The following is a 21,366-nucleotide window of genomic DNA, read 5'->3' as shown; positions in this document are numbered from 1 at the left end:
AAAATAAAAGGAAAGAAAAAGAGAATGAGAAAGAGTATATATAGAAGGAATTTTTCCTCGAGAATATAAAAACGATTAATAAGGAAAGATATAAGCGGTTAAAAAGCAGCAGTTACAAAAGACGTGTCAAGAAACAGATGAGAAAAATGATACGTGTGATAAATACAGAATATGAAATGATGGATAACTGCGGCATTTCTCACATCATTCTCTACTTCGCATATAAGATATGAGAAGAGGCAAGATGTAGGATCATAATCTCGCAGCAATAATGTCTCAACGAAATTATCAACAACACAACAGCGTCGCAGAACAATTTCAGAAACTATATAATAAACGACGTCAGCTAAAATCATGAGAAAGATGTGATGGTCCTGCGAAAATTAGAGAGTTTGCGAGATTAACATTTGTAAGGTTGCGAGAATATCGCAAGCCATATTCGAAAATAAAGGACAGATTAGCTGTCATCCACTATGTATTTCCCTATAAATAATCGTTCAGTTGTAAAGGAAAGAGGGAGATCTTTTTTGAGTAAGAAACAAGTAAATAGGAGAGAGAAAATCTAGAGCAGTGGTTATTCTTGATTCCTTTATCTTTTCTTGTAAGATTGTTCAAAGATTCATCATAAAATTAAGATTGTTAATCTAAAAATGAGTTGAGTGTTAGTGAAATCATATGAGGGGTGTAGTGTAGAATTTCCTGCAACTAAATCTTGTCATTCTCTTTACTTTTAGTTTTTGCTTTTTTAAGTTGCCTTTGCTTTGGGATATGAGCTCTTCTTTAGTTGTAACCGGTGGTTATTTGTTTGAGATGTCTAGAATGAAGTAAACTTGGGTTTGAAATTGTGTTCAAAATCATGTGAATTTTCAGCTTTTATTCTAGTTATATATTTACTCATTTTCCAGCGTAATTTGATTTACAAGTTCAAATATCCTATTTTAGTAAGCTCAAAAGTTGAATCTACTGTTATTTCTGATAGACAATACTCGTATGACAATTAAAATTAGCTAGCATAAACTGTATACTTAACAAATATAATCAACTAATTATATGCAATCTTCTAGGAAAGGAAAGCACATGTATTTTCAATACAATAAAAGTAAAGAAAATGATTTTCAATATTATTAATAGATTTTAGCCTTGAGTATCAAGGAATAATATGATCACAATAAAATATTCTAAATAAAATATGTGTTTAATATTTCCTGACATAAAACTTTTTATTTATACTTGCCTAATCTTTCGAAATCTTTAAGATATGAATTTCGAGTAAGAAAAAAAATCCAGGATCGGTCTTTGATTAGATCCTTGGGATCGACCCTGGATTAATCTTAATTTGGGATTGGTTCGAGATTAGATCCTAGATCATTTTTTCAACTACGAAACAAATTTCGCAAGTCTACTTCCTTAAACTATGCCAAAGAAACGAATTTCTTTAACATGAGTCCAAAGTCCGGATTCACCATTACATATATAGATCAAGTTATCCAAAAGTTCAGTAATAGTCCATGACAATAGTCACATTAGTGTTATGTTGACAAAACATAAGTATAACAAACTATACTACATATTAACACAATAAATTGTAAAAACAACCAATGAATATTCTTTAGATCATACGAACGAAAAATTCATCTAAACTACTAAAGTCATGCAGACAAACTCCACATGTTATGTTTTCAATGAAGAAAGACTTGTAAGAAAAAAGATATTAAGTATGTAGTTACTAACCTCAAGATGAAGGATGATGTCTTCATTATCTTCAATACGTCTTCTGATTTTCATGAGTATAGAGCAAGTCTAAACATTTCTATATTCCTAATATAACTCGAAGAAATTGACTTTGGTAAGTTAAACTTGACATATCAATGCTTCGTGGGTTTAACCGAGCAGTTCTCTAACAATAAGTAAATATCACTCTCTTGGTAAGGGAAAAACAAGGTGATGTATGAGTATCATAATGCTCCCACTAGTAAGCAACATAGGTGAATATTTAATCTCCGAGCAAAGAGCAAGCTTAGCATCATAATATATAGCTGATGCATCACTTTTACAAAGAATACATCAAAAGTTCGAGTTTGTGCTCCATGGTGCTCGATGACACATCACAAGGGGCACATCGTTGACAAATGGAATCCGTAGTAAAAAAGTTAGTAGTTAGGTTGGGAATGAAATTGGAAAGCGACTTTTACAAGCAAAATTTTTTACTTTTTGTGAAGAAAACTGCTTTTGCTTCTGACTTCTGGGATCGTCTTTGACTTCTGATATCGAAACAGCTTATTAGGATTTCGAGTTTATCAAGAAGAAAAACAACAATGGGAATGAAGTCATAGCTTGAGATGCTGCAACAGACGACAGTTGTCTATGAATGTAATAAGGGTAACCCATATGGTTCCTCAAGAACGAAAAGAAACACATCATAAAATCAAAAGGAACGGTAAGGTGAAACAAACCAACCACTGTATCCTTATTTGTTGTGGTGAGTACCATTGTCGGATCTATTGTTACACCCACATGAAAATAAAAGAAAACATTAGACCAAACACCAAAGATTTCCCAACACACTTGTATAGTTGGTCATTTCGATAATTTTGGTGTACCAATCACTTCCGATAAGCAAATGTAGCAAGATCGTTTCAATCCATTTGTTTTCATAGTGCTTGAAATCTCTTACCCAAGTCAAGAGACTAAGGGGTATGAAAATTCCATATGGCTATAAGCGGTATTTAACGGAACGGATAATAGATGTCTCGTATCTGAACTGATACTTTTTCTAATCTCATCTGATATCGAATAATCCATTTCCAACCTTAATTAACGATATGCAATAATCCGATAGTTACCCGAACATTATATTAAAAGAAAATAACATTTAATCTGGTTACACGTTTAATCACTTATTCTTCTCGTGATTCTATAATTGTAACACCAAATTACAGATTTTGGTGAATTTGGCACTCCGTCTTCCGTAAAAAACCAATAAAACCAAGGGTAATTCTTAACAAACCGTCTAAATTGGACCATGGCAAAACAAGAAAAAAAAGAAAAAAAAAGAAAAAAAAAATGGACCCACCACTCTGAAGAAACCAGGGGTTCCCTTTGGGGAATTCATGTGCCTACACGGTTTCGAGAGTCCATTCGGACGGGTTCTGGGTTGCACAGACGCGGACGCGTAGACGCTGACACGACACGACGCTGACGTGGACATTATAAAATTTTCAAAAAATTAGGACGCGGACACGTATATACATATTTTATGTATATATTATTTATATATATAATCATGTATTTATACAGCAAAGTCAAGTGTTTCGACCCTAAAAATTAAAAAATGATGTAACATATGGATAAATTTAAAAAGAAAAGAAGATATCGTCTATTTATACACGTCGAATGTCAAACAATCAGTCACTATTAAACACATAGCGCAATCAAAATGCATTCTTAGATCAACACATGTCCAACAAAGGGTATCCGTGATGTCATTTCCAATTACAAAACCCTAATAAAGAACTAAATGTTTGTCTTTCTTCATTTGGTTAATAATAGTAAAAGTAAAGGAAAAAGTTTATATGAAAATGAAAAAAAATGCGTCGGACACGCATCATCGGTGCGTCCAAGCCAGACGCGCGTAGGACGCGCAAATTGGTGCGTCGGACACACGTCGTGTCAGCGTCCGACTCGCGGCGGACGCGGACACGCCTCAAGAAATGGACCGTACGTGCAACCCAGGACGGGTTTGAGAAGAATTTTTGTAAAATCAAAGTGCCTTCTGTCAAAGATATTGTGTCAACACCCAGAGATATTGTGTCGACACCTACAGCTGGAAGAGTTTCTGAAGAAAAGGAAAGCTAACCAAGATAAGGAAACAAGTTCTGTCATAATCAATTAGGATTTTCTTGTTACTGTATTTGTGTAAATCGTATAGAAAGAAAATATTGTACAATCAATACTCCCATATATCACATCAATATAAATAGAGAAGTTCTTTCTCTCCCAGATCATCCAAGGGAGAACAACCACATCTGTGTCTTTATCTTGATATGGTATCAAGATAGCTTAGGGTTATCAATCTTGGGATCATCTGTTCTTATTTCATTTTTTTTCCTATGCAATTCAGTCAAATGGCTTCATCTTCTTTCAATTTCAATCACGTATTAACTATCAAACTGGATGAAAGTAATTACTTGCTCTGGAAATCTCAAATCATGGCCTTTGTTCGTGGCCATAATTACATGGGTTTTATGGACGGATCAAACCCTTGCCCACCTGCCACCATTGAAGTCATGCTACCAGATGCAACTGAAGCTGTTCGTAATGCTAATCCAGAGTTTCTGACATGGCAGCAGAATGATCAACTGCTGCTCAGTAGTATTCCATCCTCTCTCTCACAGAGTGTACATATTCAGATACTTGGAGTGACGACCTATCGAGAGGCATGGCAAAGACTAGAAAGAATTTTTTCTTCCAACTCTCAAGCACTTATGATGCAGCTCCAGCTGCAGTTGGAGAACACCAAGAAGGGTGCACTGAGTATCCTTGATTATCTTACAAAAATGAAGTTTTATGCTGACAGTTTAGCTGCTATTTCTCAACCAATTTCTGATTCACAGCTTCTTTTGTATGTTCTCAATGGACTTGTCCCTGAATACGGTCCATTTGTTACGGTTATGACCACACGTGCTCAGACTGTCTTGTTTGCTGACCTTCAAGGATACTTGCTTAGCCATGAAATACGTTAGCAGATCAACATGTTGCTAAACTAGCCTAACCTGCTGTTAACAATACTCAGAGGCAACCATTTTCCGCTGCTCATGCTCAGAATCGCAACCAACAACCAATGCCTAATCGTGGAGGAAGCAACAACACTCGTGGTCGTGGTCGTGGACGCGGCCGTGGTGGGAGCAATAACCATCCTGGGTATCGCTGTCAACCTTCACCCCCTTCCATATGTCAGATCTGCAACAGATATGGACATACTGCACTTAATTGCTACAACCGTTTTAATGAAGGAGGGAACCGTTCTGACTCAGCTGCTGCCAATGTTGCAACTCATGTTCCTAGCTACAACTATATGGATCCATCCTGGTACCCAGATTCAGGAGCAACCCATCATGTTACCCATGACCTGAGGAACATCCAAAATCGCGCTGAATACATTGGACATGACGTTGTTACTATTGGGAATTTTTCAGGTATGTAAATAACTCATATAGGGTCTTCTTCTATTGATGCACAATCCCATTCTTTCAAACTAAGCAATATACTTCATGTTCCTACAGTAAAGAAAAATTTATTATCCGTTCGTCAATTTACCAAAGATAATGATGCTTATTTTGAATTTCATCCTGATATTTTCTATATTAAGGATCGTACGTCGGGGAAAGTTATTCTAGCAGGCAAGAGTAAAGATGGTCTGTATCACCTTCCTTCTACAGTATCTAGTAAATCAAGGAAGGCATTCATTGGGATTGGGGAGAAGACAACACAAGAAATATGGCACCATCGGTTGGGACATCCGTCCTGTAAAATAGTTCAATTTATCTTAAATAAAAATAAGTTACCTGTGAGTAACACTAGGAAGTATAATTTATGTGAAGCTTGTCAATTGGGTAAGAGTCATCGACAAACATTAGCAATGACTCACTCAATCTCTCAAGCTCCTCTAGATTTAATATTTACAGATGTTTGGGGTCCTTCACCTACTATATCAACGTTTGGTTCAAAATATTATGTCTTATTTATGGATGATTTTTCAAAGTATTCTTGGATTTACTCAATCACTTTTAAATCAGATGTGTTTCGAATTTTTGAGAAGTTTAAGGAAATGGTAGAGAACATGTTTTCTACTACTATCAAAGCAGTTCAGTATGATTGGGGAGGCGAATTTCAGAAACTAGAATCATATTTTACTAAGTTTTGGATTAAACACAGAGTTTCGTGTCCTCATACACACGAGCAGAACGGTGCGGTTGAACGAAATCATCGACATGTTGTTGATACCGGTCTTACTCTAATAGCTCATGCAACAGTTCCAACTCATTTTTGGGATCATGCTTTTGAGGCTGCTGTGTATCTGATAAATAAACTACCTACTCCTACATTACAGAATTCATCCCCATTTGAAATCCTTTTTCGAAAGACTCCAGACTATCAGTTTTTCAAAGTGTTCGGCTGTGCATGCTACCCCTATTTACGTCCTTATAATAAACACAAGATGGATTACAGATCGATTAGGTGTATATTTTTTGGCTACAGTTCGCGGCAGCATGGTTACAAGTGTTATGAACCAACTCAAAGACGCATGTTTATTGCTCGACATGTTGTATTTGATGAGTTTTTTTTTCCCTTTGCAGGTCAGGTGATTTCTCCACCTACACCACTTACAACAACACATATACAACTCCCCTACATTGATTGTACCTAAGGCTCCCACATAACCCACCATTGTCGAAACTTCTGTTGCAAAAACACCATCAAGTGCTCCTTTCCAAGAAGTGCCGATCATAACTGAAGCCACACCAGTTACGACACCAACAGCTGGGAACGAGACTCAACTAGAAGTGGCTACAACATACGCACCTGCTCCAGCAATAACTGCTATTTCCCTTCCCACTAATACTACCACTACACAAGGGATGCATACTCGCTCCAAATCAGGGATCTTCAAGAAGAAAATATTCGTTGCAACCGTTATCCGTTAGCTCTAGCCAGCGAGGTTCAAAACAATGATTTTATTCCAGCATGTGCTTCTCAAGCTCTCAAGCGTCCGGAATGGCGATACCCTATGACGGATGAAGTTAATGCTCATATTCAACACGGTACATGGGTTATGGTTCCTCGCATTCCATCCATGAATGTCCTTGGAAGTAAATGGGTATTTACTATAAAACTGTATGCGGATGGAAGAATTGCTCGCCGCAAAGCTAGACTCGTCGCGAAGGGGTTTAATCAGCAATATGGGGTTGATTATACAACTACATTCAGTCCCGTAGTGAAGTTTACTACTTTACGTACCATTATTGCTCTTGTTGTATCTCAAGGATGGATTATTCGACAACTTGATATCAATAATGCGTTTCTTAACGGAATTCTCGACGAGGAAGTTTATATGAGTCAGCCACCAGGTTTCGTCGATTCTTCCCATCCTACACATGTCTGTAAACTAAGAAAGTCCATCTATGGGTTAAAACAGTCGTCGCGGGCATGGTACACTCGACTGAATCAGTTTTTACTTACCATTGGTTTTCAGGTATCTAGAACTGATCCTTCTTTGTTCATATATAAAGATGGTAAGGTGGTTGTTTATCTTCTAGTATACGTGGATGATATATTGGTTACCGGCAACAGTTCAGGTGTCATTTCCCGTATTATTTCGTTGATCGGGGGAGAATTCACACTCAAAGACTTAGGTGTTTTCAGCTACTTTCTTGGACTTGAGGATACCACAAACTCAAAGGGTTTAGTTTTATCTCAACAGAAGTATATTGTCGATCTTCTTACAAGAACGAATATGCAAAACGCCAAGCCTATTCTTCTCCTATTGCAGCCAATACTCGTCTCACTAAGGACTCAGGAGAACCATTTCAAGATACTTTTATGTATCGCAACACGGTGGGGGCTCTCCAATACTTGACGCTAACACGTCCAGACATAACATTTGTGGTAAACAAAGCATGTCAATTCATGCACAGTCCAACCACATAACATTGGGCTTTGGTAAAGAGAATATTGCGGTATTTAAAGCATACACTTAATTTTGGGCTGCAGTTTTACAGTAACTCTCCTTCAATGCTATCAATATTCACAGATGCAGATTGGGGAGGTTCACTAGATGATCGAAAATCAACAGGTGGTTATGTTATTTACTACGACAATAATCTTATCTCATGGAGCTCCAAGAAGCAACCTACAGTTTCTAGATCGAGTACGGAGTCAGAATACCGAGCTATTGCAACTGCAACATCCGAAGTGGTTTGGCTCCGTTCCTTGTTTCGTGAGCTCAGCATTCCTCTAGCGTCTCCTCCTACTCTATGGTGCGATAACATAGGTGCAACATATTTGACTGCAAATCCAGTATTTCATACCCGGAGTAGACAGACATGTTGAAATTGATTTTCACTTTGTGAGGGACATGGTTTCTAAGAAAGAACTTATTGTCAGAATCATATCGTCACAAGACCAGATTGCCAACATCCTAACCAAGGGCCTCTCTACCCCACGGTTTATACTATTACGAGACAAGCTCAATCTTGTTGGCACACACATTCGCTTGTGGGGGCGTGTCAAAGATATTGTGTCAACACCCAGAGATATTGTGTCGACACCTACAGCTGGAAGAGTTTCTGAAGAAAAGGAAAGCTAACCAAGATAAGGAAACAAGTTCTGTCATAATCAATTAGGATTTTCTTGTTACCTTTTTAATCCGTGGTCCCCTTCATCATTATTATCCTAGTTGTCCACTTCCTATTAGTCCATCACAATGTCTTGCCGAAAGCCCGAGTAGTAGGCTGAAACTTCTTTTACCAACAACTGGGAGGGAGAAGAGTGGAATCAAACCAAAGGAATCAAAACGAGAGAATTGGGTGTCGGAGCCCCATTGGTGGCTAGGTTGCCATCAACCCAATGTAATCAAACTTCTGTTTATTTCATTAAAAAATAAATTTAATTTTATTATTATCATGATGTTGTTGTCTAGGAATCAAAAGATTAACCCTAGAAATCAAACCTTGTTCACTATCATTTTCATCAAAGAGGAAATATCATCCTAGTACATTTCTTCTTCGTTCAGCTTTATCTTCAGGTAATTACAAAACCCTAACATTTTCAATAATTTCATTTCATTTTGTTTATTGATGAATTGTTGAGGCTGTTTGACAACCAATGGTTTAATTGTCTTTTGATTACTTGTTACAGTGATTAATTGAAATGGTTGAAATCCTAAAATTTGATGTATAGATTTGTGGAAATTGTGAAATTGCAAATGAAATATGGATAAATAGGGTTCATAGATCTTTAAATGTGTAAACTAGTTTTCATGTGCACAATTCGACCATGTAGGTAGATAAAATCTAGGTGTATTAAGAGCTAAATTGTTCAGCGATACCCCAGATGATTGGTATGCCTCCGCAGTTTGAGTTTGGAACTTTGCATTGAGTTATATTCTTGTTTAGCGTTTAGAACTTGATAATTGTTTGTTTGAAACCCTTATGGTATACATATTTGAACCACACAGATCGATTAACTTTTGAGGGCACCATGGACAACTTGGCAGTCAGGGAGGGTACTTGAACTGACCTCAAGAATTAGAGGGTATTCTCTCACTTGGTTGTTTCATCAACGTTTTTGCAAATACTAAATTCTCCTACCTGGTTTATTGACAGATATGGATGGTGGTGTAACTCCAAGTTTGTTTCCACTACACCGTTGTAAAACTTTGCATCTGGTTTGTATTCGATATGGCCTTTTAAGAGTGCTCGAGAATGCTTATATCTAAGTCTCCGATTCAAGTTGATTAATGCTACAGGTTAGGCATGCACAAGGAGTTCATAATGTAGAAGCTGAAAAGAATTACAACGCATATCTATCTTACTCACTTTTTGATGCACCTCTTACTCCTCTAGGTTGGAAACAGGTCATTTCTTTGTTCACGTGTAATTATTTACTTCACAAGATGGGTTTATAGTTGGATATCTCTAGTTTGTAGACTTTGGCGGTGGCCTTCATACAAACGGTAATAAAAGCTGATAATATTGTGCAATCTTAACAGGTTGATAATTTGCGCAACCATGTTCATGACTCTGGCTTTATTAAGAAGATTGAGCTGGTAATCGTATCCCCTATGCTGAGGTAAGCAATCAAGATAACCACTTTAAACAGCAACACTACGACTTCCACTAGATGTGTCGATTTTTGGAGTTTTAGTGAGGAGCTTTTGCAGAGAAGTAGACTGTATGTAATGCTTAGTTTTTCTTTTTGGATGCAAAGCTTTTCATATGAAACGTATCAATCTACTAGATGGTTTCCCAAGTGACTCTATTAGCTGGTGTAGTGGTGTTATCGACTGTAAGTCTGTAACTACAGAAAGCTTGGATTAGCGAAGATTTTTCCAATGAATATCCTGTTTTACCATTGCAGGACAATGCAGACAGCAGTTGGAGTATTTGGTAGCGGTGGATATACAGATGGAATGGATATACTCCCTCTGATGGTGGCAAATGCAGGAAATAATGGCCGTTCTGCATATTCAAGCTTAAATTGCCCACCGTTTGTAGCAGTGGAGCTGTGCCGAGAACTTTTGGTATGTAGGAAGTATTCAATTGTATTTTTCTTTGCGTCAGTTTGTATCGCATTTAACAATTACACCTATTTGTTTGGGCTGGATAACGTAAAAAGGGCGTGTACATAGAATCAAGAAGCAACAAGAAAAGAAAACATGAAATATCTGCGTGTATGTGTTCTATTATTGAATTTTACTATGTTTCTCTGGCTGTCTGCGCTATATGAAGCTATGAGAAGGGATTAAGAGTTAGCTTTATTAATTTTGTCATGTACTCAAAGTTTACTTGAAAGGTTTCTGCACTTTCCTAAGTTACGAGACTATTCCATCTTCTGCTAGTATCTGACTCCTAGTGTTATCCGAGTCTAGGGACTTCGTCCATGTGATAAGAGGAGAAGCGTCAGCGAATACGTGCCCCTTTTTCCTGCAATTGATTTTTCGTTGGTGAGTACATGCTAGCCCTCAGCTCAGTCATTTGATGTTACTGTCTCACTGATATTTTTTTGACTGCTTTACTCTTGTTTAAGGAAATCTAATTGACAGTCGAACTAATTTTTGTACCTATTTTCAGATGGAAAGTGATGAAGACACTTGGTGGAAAACCGATGTAAGAGAGCCAAGCGAGGGTGTGTCAGCTAGGGGGATTGAGTTTTTGAACTGGTGAATGCCGTTTTTACATCTTCTTTTTAAATCAAATACCACATTGTTCCATTTTCTCGTGTCTCGTTGTATGTCTCTATTTGGCCGCCAAAATCATCTTCAATCATTTTGATCCTGAAATAAAGATAGATCTGTCCTTGCTAAACCATGCATTCTATTGTTGTTAATTTCTAAGTTAGTTTGGTTTCCGAAGCAGAACTGTTGTAGTCATGCAGCTCTTTCTCTTCCTAACCTCAGGAAATAGGCTTTCATAGAAGAATACAAAGCTTTTGCCCTAGTTTTCAGTGTTGTTACCTCACTCTCTAGTAGAGAGTCTCTACTTAACTTGCATTTGACAAAACTCTAGATTTCCGCATCATATAGCTGTGTCTCCGTCGTAATATTTATTTATGGTTACCCAGGATATGGACGAGGAAGGAGAAAGAAATTGCAGTGGTTACACATGGTGGATTCTTGTTTCATACCCTAAAGTCATTTGAAGGTAGCTATCATCCATTGACGAAGGATGAAGTCTGCAAGCAGTAAGTCTTAAACAACAGAGATTCTTCTTTTGTATTGTACATTGTTATTGGCGAGTACTTGCCACTTCTTTGTTTTGTGCAAATGCCATAATGTGCTTACTTTTGGAAAATGTTTGTATTCCCAATTGGGCAGACCAGACTGTCAGTAAACGCTATAACTTTTTACACCGTTGCGGATCCCCCAAAACAGATGTCACATTTATGCTAACTTCTAGAAAATGTCTGCATTGTTCTGTAATCTGCCGGCTCCCTAGGAGCTGAATCGTAACAGTTTCCGCATAACAAAAACTTAAGTACTTAACTGAAAGAAAAGGTTGAAGCTGGCAGAGAGTCCTGATATGTTAAGTAAATGAACTGTATTTTAAATTATTCACATCGCTTGAAGCATACATCATTTAAATGCTATAACTTGTCAGTGGTTCTAACTTCTAGCTTTCTATTCAAACCACCTGCAGCTTTGCCAATTGTGAACTTCGGTCAATGGTGATCGTTGATAGAGGGTGAGTGTATCTTCTTGCATTGTTTTAACATAGAAATTGGTTCAAGTATTTTTCTAGTTGTCAATGTTCTAAACTTGGTTTCTTTTGAAATTTCAGTATGATGGGATTGGATCCTTCAGTTATGAACTATCCAGGCAAGATTCCTCAAGGTCCTGATCTTCCAAGTGCAGCAGTGAAACCACCACCCAATTCATCATCTTAGACGAATGTGGGTAAGTGGAAATTGAACCCAATACACTCTAATATACTATATGAATGTGCCATGTATTAATTGCCATTTCACTTTAGGTCATTGTTTTTCTGTAATAGTAGTTTGCATTGGGCAGTTCAAAAGAATCTTCTTACATGAGACAAACTATTCTGAATTTTTATTGATATGTGATCAAATGCAGTCTGACAATCAAACTTAATCTAACTCATTAGTAGTGAATCCTTCGAGAATCAGATCCAAGTCTTTTTCTTGTGTTTAGTGTCCTGTATTTTAATTTCTTTCTGCTCTTAGAAAATTTTAAGTAATGATAAAAAGGACTAATTTGTATTTGTTCAGGAGAAAGATAATTGTTGCTCATCGAAGATGAGCCAATTCCATAGTATATGACAAAAACAAAGTCAAGGATCTTCTGTTGAAGATTTGTAGTCCAGTGATATACCAAATATGAAACTCCTCGGTTAAGAGATCAATCAAGACAAGGATTATCAAAATAATCAATTTTGATTACAAGGATTACGTTTTATGATAAAATCAGAAACAACTTGTACATCTCACGAGACTTGTGTTTATCGACATAAATAACTTTTCAAATCCCAGAAAATCAAGGCACACAAAGTTACGTACGAGGTCTTCGGTGTCCGATTTAATCTTCAACGTTACAATTAACCTGCAAGCAACTTGATTCCTTCATTGATATGCCACGGTGAATGGAGTTTGTTAACAACGACAAATCAATAGATCTACCACAAACGTAGAATCACTTAGATCTCTCATAGTTAAATCTTCGAATTTATTGAGTGGCTTTATATCATGAGAGAAGGAACATAGAATAAACAAGAACTTATAGCTATTTTGCTAATGCATCGCTTTTACAAACCAAAAGAGGAAGGTGGCTTAGGCTTTAGGAATCTTAAGGTTTTGAATCGTGCTTTACTGGCAAAATCTGCTTGGAGGTTATGTGAAGATGATATTTCAATTTGTGCTCAATCACTGAAGGCAAAATACTTCCCAGATGGTGAAATTTTTAACAACCAGAACTACTCTAACTCCACCTGGTCCTGGAGAAGTATTAGTTCAGAGCTCCATTTCATAAAGAAGTTTAGCTGCTGGTCTGTTGGAAATGATCAACAAATAAGAATTTGGAAAGACATATGGATAGAAGATTTAAATACTCCCCCAAGTCCAAAATCTGGAGCAACAAATTTTCATGAGTATGTTTTTGTCAGTCAGCTTATTGATACTATTACAGGGAGCTGGAATGTGAATCTTATTCATAGTCTTTTTGAAGATTGTACTACCAAATTCATTCAGAAAATCTCAATTCATCGTAATCTCAAAGACAAGTTGATTTGGTTGCTTGAAAAGAATGTGAAACTTCTCAGTTAAATCATCCTACAGAAAAATGATGGATGAAAAGATCTCTAATGAAACTATAGGTCTCAGAATGCAGGGTATATACAAGAAGCTCTGGAAACTAAATATTCTACCGAGAATTAAACAGTTCACTTGGAAATGTCTTCAGATATACTTCCCACAAGAGACAAACTTCTTAATATCATTCAAGATGGAAATTTCTCATGTCCTTTCTGTGCACATGACCTGGAAACACCTGCTCACACTATTCTGAGTTCTTCTTTCTCTAAAGTTATTTGGTTTGCAGTTCTAGGCATTCATACTCCTAATGGTGTCTCCTTGAAGGTTTGGATATGTGACTGGTTTGATAAACTTCTCATTCACCAGTTTGATGAGAAAATAATTTGTAGAATCAGTATTACAACTTGGTGTATATGGTCTGCCAGATGTGAGAAGGATTTCAATAATTCACAAGTTACTCCAGAATCTGTGATTCATAGATGCAAGAAAGAGATTGCAGAATATGATACCTCGGCATCAGTTATTTTATGTAATTCTCATACTGTACAGCCAAGAAGAAATCTGCATCGGTCTCCCCCTCAAGGAGAAATCTTAAAAGTTAATGTTGATGGTTCTTACTTGCATTCTAATCATTCAGGTGGAATTGGACTAATAGTTCGCGATTTTGCAGGTGCACACAGGGGCTCAAAATGTATATATCTAAGGAGTTTATCAAGTGCGGAACACGCTGAAATCATAGCGCCTAAGGGAAGCAACAAAGTTTGCAGAGGAAAGAAATATGCAGCAAGTTGTGTTCGAGATGGATTCAAAGATTGTTGTGGATGCAGTTAACAATAAAAGTGTTGTGTATGCCTTGAATACATGTGTAGTATTCAAGTGGGCTTACTCTTGGACTTGGCCGAATAGTCCATTGGTCTCTTTTGTAAACCTAGGTCAAGTATAAAATGGGGGCTAGGGTTTATAATAGAGAGAGAAACTAATGTAACTAGCTAAGAGGGAGTAGGAGGCAATGGAGGCTAGATCTTGAGAGGAGGGTTTGAATCATACCCTTGTAACCTTGTTTGATATATAGTGAAATCAATTTCGTCGTCTTCAAAGTGGATGTAGATCATCTTGATCGAACCACTATAAATCCTTGTGTTGTGTGTGCTTGTTTATGATTTGATTTCATTTCCAATTTCAATTCTTGATTGATTGTGCTTGATTGAGCCATTTGCTACAACAAATTGGTATCAGAGCTCCGGGGTAGAAGCGATCTACAATGGCGGCAAGGTATGAGATTGAGAAGTTTGATGGAAGGAATGATTTCAATTTATGGAGGCTAAATATGAGGGCTGTTTTGGTACAACAAGGTTTGGTGAAAACTTTGAAAGGGAAAACGGCTCTAGCAACAAAATTGACGGATGAAGAAAAGGAAGAGCTCATGGAGAAAGCACATGGATCAATTTTATTGTGTTTGAGCAATGAGGTTTTGAGAGAAGTTGCGACGGAAACGACACCGGACGGGCTATGGAACAAGTTGGAAAAGAGGTACATGACTAAATCCGTGACTAATCGTCTTTATCTTAAGAAGAAATTACATCCTCTTAGAATGCATGAAGGAATGTCTATTATAGATCATATTGATGATTATAATAAAATTCTCTTAAATTTGGAAAATATTGATGTCAAAATTGAAGATGAAGACCAAGCATTGGGTTTACTTTGTTCCTTACCACCATCTTATGATAATTTTGTTGATACCGTAATGTATGGAAAAACCACAATTTCCATGGAAGACGTTAAGGCGGCTTTAAACTCCTATAGTTACGTTCCCAGTACACGTACCCAATACACGTACTTACCCTGTCGAATATTTTCAGATGCATCAGTATTATTTCTATGAGATAATCGACATTTAAAACAACTATCTAGAAAAACTATCTAGACATATTTGATCACATTGTGATTCAAGATTAATTCTTAAAGTCTTATATGAAAATGGTTAAGCTTATCGTTCAATTGGCTAGTTTCAGTTAACCTTTTATGAACCAGACATTATACACGGTTCGGTTACGGTCCATCCAAACCAGAGTTTATATTTCGTTATGTTATCAAGTCAAGTTTTTCATTGTGATGGTTATTATTGATTGCTTGATTCCAAATCTACCTTAGCTTAGCTTAAATCTAAAGCAACCTTGATCTTCAAAGTCTATATAAGGAGAACCTCAAACAACTGGGATCTTTGAATCCCTGACACTATTCTTGTGTATCCTAGTTGTAAACTAGAGTCGCGCTCTCCTTCGAACCCTTTTAGCGTTTAGTGACTAAAAAAACTTCACATAGGGATTCGTGAAGCCAGGTTCGACTATCTTTGATAGTTCGTGTATCTTGATCTCTTTCTAAGAGCCATTTTGAAATTTTATACTCAAACTAACTTATTTATACTTCGTTTCGCCTCTTAAAGTCAAACTAACTTATTTATACTTCGTTTGGCCTCTTATGTATACCGATATCTTTCTAAAGAACATAGAATAAACAAGAACTTATAGTTATTTTGCTAATGCATGGCTTTTGCAAATAATACATCAAAAGTTCGAATTTGTGCTCCATGGTGCTAGATACCAGAAGCAAAGTATCTGTAATTCACAAAAAAATTGGCCTTTTTAGCTTCGACAAATCATTCTAAAATTTCATAGACAAAATAACTTCTTTCTTCTTTCTGTTTCCTTTCGCCTTTAAAAGTCCATAAAAAATTACTATCCAAATATCCAAGCCCATTGAGTGTGTGGATCAGATGTTCTAGAAATGAGAAACTTGAAGACCAAAGTCAAAGGCCCTTTCTATCTGTGGTCCCTTGATCCCTTCTGATATCCTAGTTGTCCACTTCCCATTAGTCTATTACAATCTTCATCACACAGTCCCAGCAGTAGGTTAAAACTTCCTTTACCACCAACTGGGAGAGAGAAGAATGGAATCAAACAAAAAGAAATCAAAAGGAGAGAATTTAAATAAATAAATAAAATAAATTTTAATTTTATTATCATGATGTTGTCTAGAAATGACAAGTAGGAGTACTGGGATTCTGTCTGGTTGTGGTAGTGGTGGTAATTTATTCAACTTTGGCATCCCATCATCAATCAAAAGATTAACCCTAAAAATCAAACCACCTCTTTCTCATTATCTTGGATCAAAATCATTTTCATTAAAGAGAAAATATCCTCTGGTCCTTTCAGCATTATCATCATCTTCAGGTAATTAACAAAACCCTAACTAACTTTTTCAATAATTTCATGCTGTTTATTCATGTATCTAATTGTTTAGGCTGTTTGATAACCAATGGTTTAATGTTGTTGTTTACTTGTTCTAATGATTAGTTGAAATGATTGAAATCCTAGAATTTTATGTATAGATTTGTGAAAATTGTGAAATTGCAAATGAAACATGGATAGATAGGGAATAACAGGGTGTACAGATAGTGTTCATGGTTTTAACTGAGTAAGTTATGGGTTTTTCATGTACACAATTCTACCATGTAGATAGATTAAATCTAGGTATTCTGTGCCAGAACATGTATTAGGAGCTAAATTGTTCAGCGATACCCCAGAAGAATGGTGGTATGCCTCAGCAGTTGAGCTTGGTTCCTTGTTTATTACTTACAACCCAATTCTTGTGAAAACTGTGAAATTGCAAATGAAATATGGATAAATAGGGAATAACATAGTGCATATATTCTGTTCATACATATTTAAATGCACAAATTAGACGAATATGTACCAAATTTGACCATGTAGGTAGATAAAATCTATAGGTGTTGGGTGCTGAAACATGGATAGGATACAGTTACATGTATATGAGCTAAATTGTCCAGCGAGACCCCAGAAAAATCTAGGTCTCCACAGTTTGGGTTATGGAATTTTGCTTTAAGTTTCATTTCTTCTTTAATGTTTACAAACTGACAATTGTTTCTTCGAAACCCTTATGGTGTACATATTTTTGAAACCCCCCAAATCGGTTAACTTTCGGGAGCTCCATGGACAACTTGGCAGTCAGGATGGGTACTTGAACTGACCTCAAGAATGAGAGATATCCCCATGGGAAACTAGGCTATTCTCTCAGTTGGTTGTTTGATTAACTTTTTGCCAATACTAAATTCTCCTACCTGGTTGTTTGCAGATATGGATGGTGGTGTAACTCCAAGTTTGTTCCCATTACATCGTTGTAAAACTTTGCATCTGGTTTGTATTCATTGCCCTTTTCTTTGGTATATTATTATCATCCCCTGTTGATTTGACCTGTTATGAGTGCTCCAAAATGCTTATTTGTAAATCTCTAATTCAAGTTGATTAATACTACAGGTTAGGCATGCACAAGGAGTTCATAATGTAGAAGCTGAAAAGGATGACAGCGCATATCTATCGTACTCACTTTTTGATGCACCTCTTACCCCTCTAGGTTGGCAACAGGTCATTTCTTTGTTCCCGTGTAATTATTTACTTGAATACATGGGTGTATAGTTGGATATCTCTATTTGTGGACTTCGGCGGTGGGCTTAACACGAATTGTGATAAACTGATAATATTGTGCAATCTTAACAGGTTGATAATTTGCGAAATCATGTTCATGACTCCGGCCTTATTAAGAAGATTGAGCTGGTAATTGTATCTCCTATGTTGAGGTAAGATAACCACTTTAAACTGCAATGTGCTATTGCATTAGGAATCAAAATAACCACTAGATAGTGTCCGATTTTTTGGATTTTTAGCGAGTAAGTTTTGCAGGGAAGAAAACTGTATGTAACATTTAGTCGTCTTTCTTTTATGCAAAGCTTGTCATAAGAGTCATATTGAACTCTACCTGATGGTCTCCCAAGTTACTCTATTAACTGGTGCGGTGGTGTTATTGACTGTAACCACAGAAAACTTGGATTAGTGAAGATTTTATCAATAAATATCTTCTTTTACTGTTGCAGGACGATGCAGACAGCAGTTGGCGTATTTGGTGGCGGAGGATATACTGATGGAATGGATATACTCCCTCTGATGGTGGCAAATGCAGGGAATAACGACCGTTCTGCATATTCAAGCTTAAATTGCCCACCATTCGTAGCAGTAGAGCTATGTCGAGAACATTTGGTATGTAGGAAGCATTCTGTCATTTCTTTTTGCTTCGTTTTGTATCGCATTCAGCCATAATACATATTTATTTGGGCTGGGTAGCATAAATGGGCATGTAAATGGAATAAAAAAGCAACATGAAAAGAAAGCAAGCGATATCTGCTTTTGTATGTGTTCTATATGCGAAAATTACTATGTGTCTCTGTGCTGTATGAAGTTATGAGAAGGGGATTTGGAGTCAGGTTTATTAATTTTCACGTAATAAAAGTTCACTCCAAAGGTTTATGCACTTTTCTAAGTTACAAGACTATTCCATCTTCTGCTTGTATCTGACTCCTAGTGTTGTCTGGCTAAAGGGAGTTCGTCCATGTGATAAGAGGAGAAGTGTCAGCGAGTATGTGCCCCTTTTTCCTGCGATTGATTTTTCATTGGTGAGTACATGTTCGACCTTAACCCATTTTGATGTTATTGTCATTCTTTGACTGCTGATCTCGGGTTCAAAGGAATCTAATTGACAGTTGAGCTAATTTTTGTAGTTGTTTTCAGGTTGAAAGTGATGAAGATACTTGGTGGAAAACCGACGTAAGAGAACCAAACGACGGTGTGACAGCAAGGGGAATTGAGTTTTTGAACTGGTGAATGCTGTTTCTTTAGTCTTTTTTTTTAGTATGAATGATCATATAAGAAACTTGAACAAATCAAATACCACATTGGAAATCATGTTTCGTTGTATGCTTCTATTTGGCTGCCAAAATTTTGTTGAATTGTTATGATCCTAAGAGAAAATAGTCTGTTCATGATAAACCATGCATTCTATGGCTTGTTAATATCTAAGTTATTTGGTTATCGAATCAGACCTGGCATAGTCACAAAGCTCTTTCTCTTCCTAGCTTACCATCAGAAAATGGGTTTTCATAGAAGAATATAAACATTTTGCCCAAATTTTCAGTGTTATTACCTCACCCACTACTTAACTTCCATTTGGCAGAACTCTGGATTTCCACATTATATATCCGTGTTTCGGTTGTAATTTTTTTTTATCTTTACCCAGGTTATGGACGAGGAAGGAGAAAGAAATTGCAGTTGTTACACATAGTGGATTCTTGTTTCATACCCTAAAATCATTTGGAAGTAGCTATCATCCACTGATGAAGGAAGAAGTCTGCAAGCAGTAAGTGTTTAATCCACAAAGATTCTTTTTCATATTTTCCTTTGTTTTTAGTGGGTACTTGCCACTTCTTTGTTTTGTGCAAATGCCACAAAATGTGCTTACTTTTGGAAAGTGTTTGTATTCCCAGTTGGCAGCCCAGACTGGCAGTAACAAATCACCTAAACAAGTCGACCTCATATTCCTTAATTTTTACACCATTGCGGGTCCCCAAAAACAGATGTCACATTTATGCTAACTTCTAGAAAATGTCTGCATTGTTCTGTATTCTGCCGGCTCCCTAGGAGCTGAATCGTAACAGTCTTCCCATAACCAAAACTTAAGTACTTAACTGAAAAAAAAGGTTGAAGCTTGCAGAGAGTCCTTATATGTTAAGTAAATGAATTTTGTTTTACAATATTCACCTGGTTTGAAGCATACATCATGTAAATGCTATAACTTGTCAGTGGTTCTAACTTCTAGCTTTCTATTCAAACCACCTGCAGCTTCACCAATTGTGAACTTCGGTCAATGGTGATTGTGGATAGAGGGTGAGTGTAACTACTTGCATTGGTTTTGCATATAAATTCGTTCCAAGGTTTTCTACTTGTCAATGTTCAAAACTTTGTTTCCTTTAAATTTCAGTATGCTTGGGTCGGATCCTTCGGTTACCAACTATCCAGGCAAGATTCCGCAAGGTCCTGATCTTCCAAGTGCAGCAGTGAAAACACCACCCAATTCATCATCTTAGACGAATGTGGGTAAGTGGAAATTGAACCCGGTACACTCTAATATATTATATGGATGTGCCTTGTCTTAATTGCCATTCCATTTTAGGTGATTGTTTTTCTGTAATAGTAGTTTTCATTGGGCAGTTCAACAGAATCTTCTTACGTGAGACAAACTATTCTGAATTTTTATTGATATGTGATCAAATGCAGTCTGACAATCAAACAAAATCTAACTCATTATGTAATGAATCCTTCAAGAATCAGATCCAAGTCTTTTTCTTTTTCGTGTCCTATATTATAAATTTCTTTCTGCTCTTAGAAAATTTGAAGTAATGATAAAAAGGACTAATTTGTATTTGTTCAGGAGAATCCAATATTGTTTGCAGCTTAATTGATAAATTCTTACATAGATACAAACACAGCGTATATAGAGACATAGTCAATGTATCATGTGCATTCACGTTTACGCATTAAAATCTCAGCGCCAGCGCCGTTATTATTCTCTCATTACATGTCTGCATATTATAATAACCAATCTTTGTCAGGAAATAGTTTATATATCTGAAAAGAGAAATAAGAAAATTCATAACCATCGTGAACTCATGACCCGATACAGAGAACCCTAGTTTTTATCCGTTAGTTGATAGATGGCCATGATTCCCATTAGCAACAGAGAATAAAAAATCATGTTAATGGGGAGGTGCTCTTCATGGGCTCATGAAACAGCTTTAGTCTAATAATTGTAGTAGCAAAGATATGTGCAGTAGTAGTGCAGACATACTCTGGTGTGTATTAATGGCGATTCATTTCAATTGCATGTGAATTCTCATTATAATATACAGTAGAC

At 36.6% G+C, this 21,366-nt stretch overlaps 2 protein-coding genes across 6 annotated transcripts; both read left to right on the top strand.

Annotated features, from left to right (window-relative positions):
- Nucleotides 1-8,560: 8,560 nt before the first annotated feature.
- On the top strand, nucleotides 8,561-12,404 carry LOC113330890 (phosphoglycerate mutase-like protein 1). Of its 3 annotated transcripts, none has more exons than XM_026577683.1 (11): nucleotides 8,561-8,803; nucleotides 9,236-9,283; nucleotides 9,384-9,445; nucleotides 9,527-9,634; nucleotides 9,770-9,849; nucleotides 10,138-10,300; nucleotides 10,649-10,723; nucleotides 10,851-10,939; nucleotides 11,341-11,460; nucleotides 11,916-11,960; nucleotides 12,057-12,404. In XM_026577683.1, the coding sequence occupies exons 2-11, from the start codon at nucleotides 9,259-9,261 to the stop codon at nucleotides 12,160-12,162; spliced, it is 873 nt and encodes a 290-aa protein (XP_026433468.1). In that variant the 5' UTR covers nucleotides 8,561-8,803; nucleotides 9,236-9,258; the 3' UTR covers nucleotides 12,163-12,404. The 3 variants fall into 3 exon arrangements, with proteins under 3 accessions (XP_026433468.1, XP_026433470.1, XP_026433469.1); XM_026577684.1 differs by having other exon boundaries at nucleotides 8,562-8,803; nucleotides 9,236-9,312; XM_026577685.1 differs by lacking the exon at nucleotides 9,236-9,283.
- Nucleotides 12,405-16,552: 4,148 nt separating this feature from the next.
- Nucleotides 16,553-20,812, top strand: LOC113330888 (phosphoglycerate mutase-like protein 1). 3 transcript variants are annotated; one of them, XM_026577681.1, is made up of 11 exons: nucleotides 16,681-16,778; nucleotides 17,517-17,582; nucleotides 17,701-17,762; nucleotides 17,883-17,990; nucleotides 18,123-18,202; nucleotides 18,497-18,659; nucleotides 18,998-19,072; nucleotides 19,188-19,276; nucleotides 19,693-19,812; nucleotides 20,295-20,339; nucleotides 20,434-20,812. In XM_026577681.1, the coding sequence occupies exons 2-11, from the start codon at nucleotides 17,558-17,560 to the stop codon at nucleotides 20,537-20,539; spliced, it is 873 nt and encodes a 290-aa protein (XP_026433466.1). In that variant the 5' UTR covers nucleotides 16,681-16,778; nucleotides 17,517-17,557; the 3' UTR covers nucleotides 20,540-20,812. The 3 variants fall into 3 exon arrangements, with proteins under 3 accessions (XP_026433465.1, XP_026433466.1, XP_026433467.1); XM_026577680.1 differs by lacking the exon at nucleotides 17,517-17,582 and having other exon boundaries at nucleotides 16,553-16,778; XM_026577682.1 differs by lacking the exons at nucleotides 16,681-16,778; nucleotides 17,517-17,582 and having other exon boundaries at nucleotides 17,747-17,762; nucleotides 17,883-17,979.
- The last annotated feature ends 554 nt before the right edge of the window (nucleotides 20,813-21,366 follow it).

This window comes from Papaver somniferum, unplaced genomic scaffold (assembly GCF_003573695.1).
Source record: "Papaver somniferum cultivar HN1 unplaced genomic scaffold, ASM357369v1 unplaced-scaffold_12, whole genome shotgun sequence".
Lineage (NCBI taxonomy): Eukaryota > Viridiplantae > Streptophyta > Magnoliopsida > Ranunculales > Papaveraceae > Papaver > Papaver somniferum.
This window is presented reverse-complemented; position numbering and strand designations above follow the sequence as displayed.

Excerpts from the sequence above, each read along its gene's own strand:
- LOC113330890 (XM_026577683.1), top strand. The coding sequence starts at position 9,259 with ATGGACAACTTGGCAGTCAGGGAGG. Across the intron at positions 9,635-9,769 it reads CTCCTCTAGGTTGGAAACAG|GTTGATAATTTGCGCAACCA; the intron begins GTCATTTCTTTG and ends CAATCTTAACAG. Across the intron at positions 10,724-10,850 it reads CTGCAATTGATTTTTCGTTG|ATGGAAAGTGATGAAGACAC; the intron begins GTGAGTACATGC and ends ACCTATTTTCAG.
- LOC113330888 (XM_026577680.1), top strand. The coding sequence starts at position 16,586 with ATGACAAGTAGGAGTACTGGGATTCTGTCTGGTTGTGGTAGTGGTGGT. Across the intron at positions 17,991-18,122 it reads CCCCTCTAGGTTGGCAACAG|GTTGATAATTTGCGAAATCA; the intron begins GTCATTTCTTTG and ends CAATCTTAACAG. Across the intron at positions 19,277-19,692 it reads GGAATTGAGTTTTTGAACTG|GTTATGGACGAGGAAGGAGA; the intron begins GTGAATGCTGTT and ends ATCTTTACCCAG.